The 726-nt window shown below is 57.7% G+C and overlaps 1 protein-coding gene across 1 annotated transcript in view; it reads right to left on the reverse strand.

The window, feature by feature from the left end:
• Window positions 1–681, reverse strand: part of RAB3D (RAB3D, member RAS oncogene family) — a 6,302-nt gene extending 5,621 nt beyond the window's left edge. Inside the window, exon 1 of the mRNA XM_007460696.1 lies at window positions 454–681. Coding sequence (XP_007460758.1) covers window positions 454–681 — 228 coding nt within the window. The remainder of the gene's footprint in view (window positions 1–453) is intronic.
• Between the last annotated feature and the right edge of the window lie 45 nt (window positions 682–726).

Below are 726 nucleotides of genomic sequence, written 5' to 3' on the forward strand. Positions count from 1 at the left end.
AAAAAAAAAAAAAAAAAAAAGAACCACATGGGCCAGAGGCTACCCCCTTGATGTAGAGAGCCTGATGCTCGTTACCATGACAATCATTACCAGCAGGCGCTTTGGGAAAAAGAGCATGGCTCTGAAGAGGCTCAGTGGGGGCCTCTGGGCTTGCCCCGAGAGGGTACCCGAACCTCTTCTCCACTGGTCACCAGGTCTTCTAACCCAGCTTGGGTTAGTACTGTCTCCCCCTCAGACCCTACAGGGCAGGGCATATCCCCCTCATCCTGATGAATTCACCTCATAGATAATACCCGCTGCTACACTTCACACCTACTCCAAGCCCCCTCCTCGACTCTGGACACTTGTCCTCACCCAGACCCTCCCCACAGCCCTACACCCTCACCCTGACTTCCCTGGAGGAACCCCAGCCCCTGCCTGGCCAGCAGACCCCCAGACAGCTGCCTGGCCCACCCAGATCTGCAGCTTGATCCTCTTGTCGTGGCGGTAGACGGTCTTGACCTTGAAGTCGATGCCCACAGTGCTGACAAAGGCAGGCGTGAAGGAGTCGTCGGCGTATCGGAACAGAAAGGACGTCTTGCCCACGCTGCTATTGCCGATGAGCAGCAGCTTGAACATGTAGTCGAAGTTCTGGTCTGCTGCATCCCGCTGGCCCGTCGGGGGATCTCCAGCTGACGCCATCTTGGCACGGAGCCTCCTGGGAGGGGAGGGCTGGAGCCCTGTAGG

Source organism: Lipotes vexillifer, unplaced genomic scaffold (assembly GCF_000442215.2).
Source record: "Lipotes vexillifer unplaced genomic scaffold, Lipotes_vexillifer_v1.1 scaffold1011, whole genome shotgun sequence".
NCBI classification, from domain to species: domain Eukaryota; kingdom Metazoa; phylum Chordata; class Mammalia; order Artiodactyla; family Lipotidae; genus Lipotes; species Lipotes vexillifer.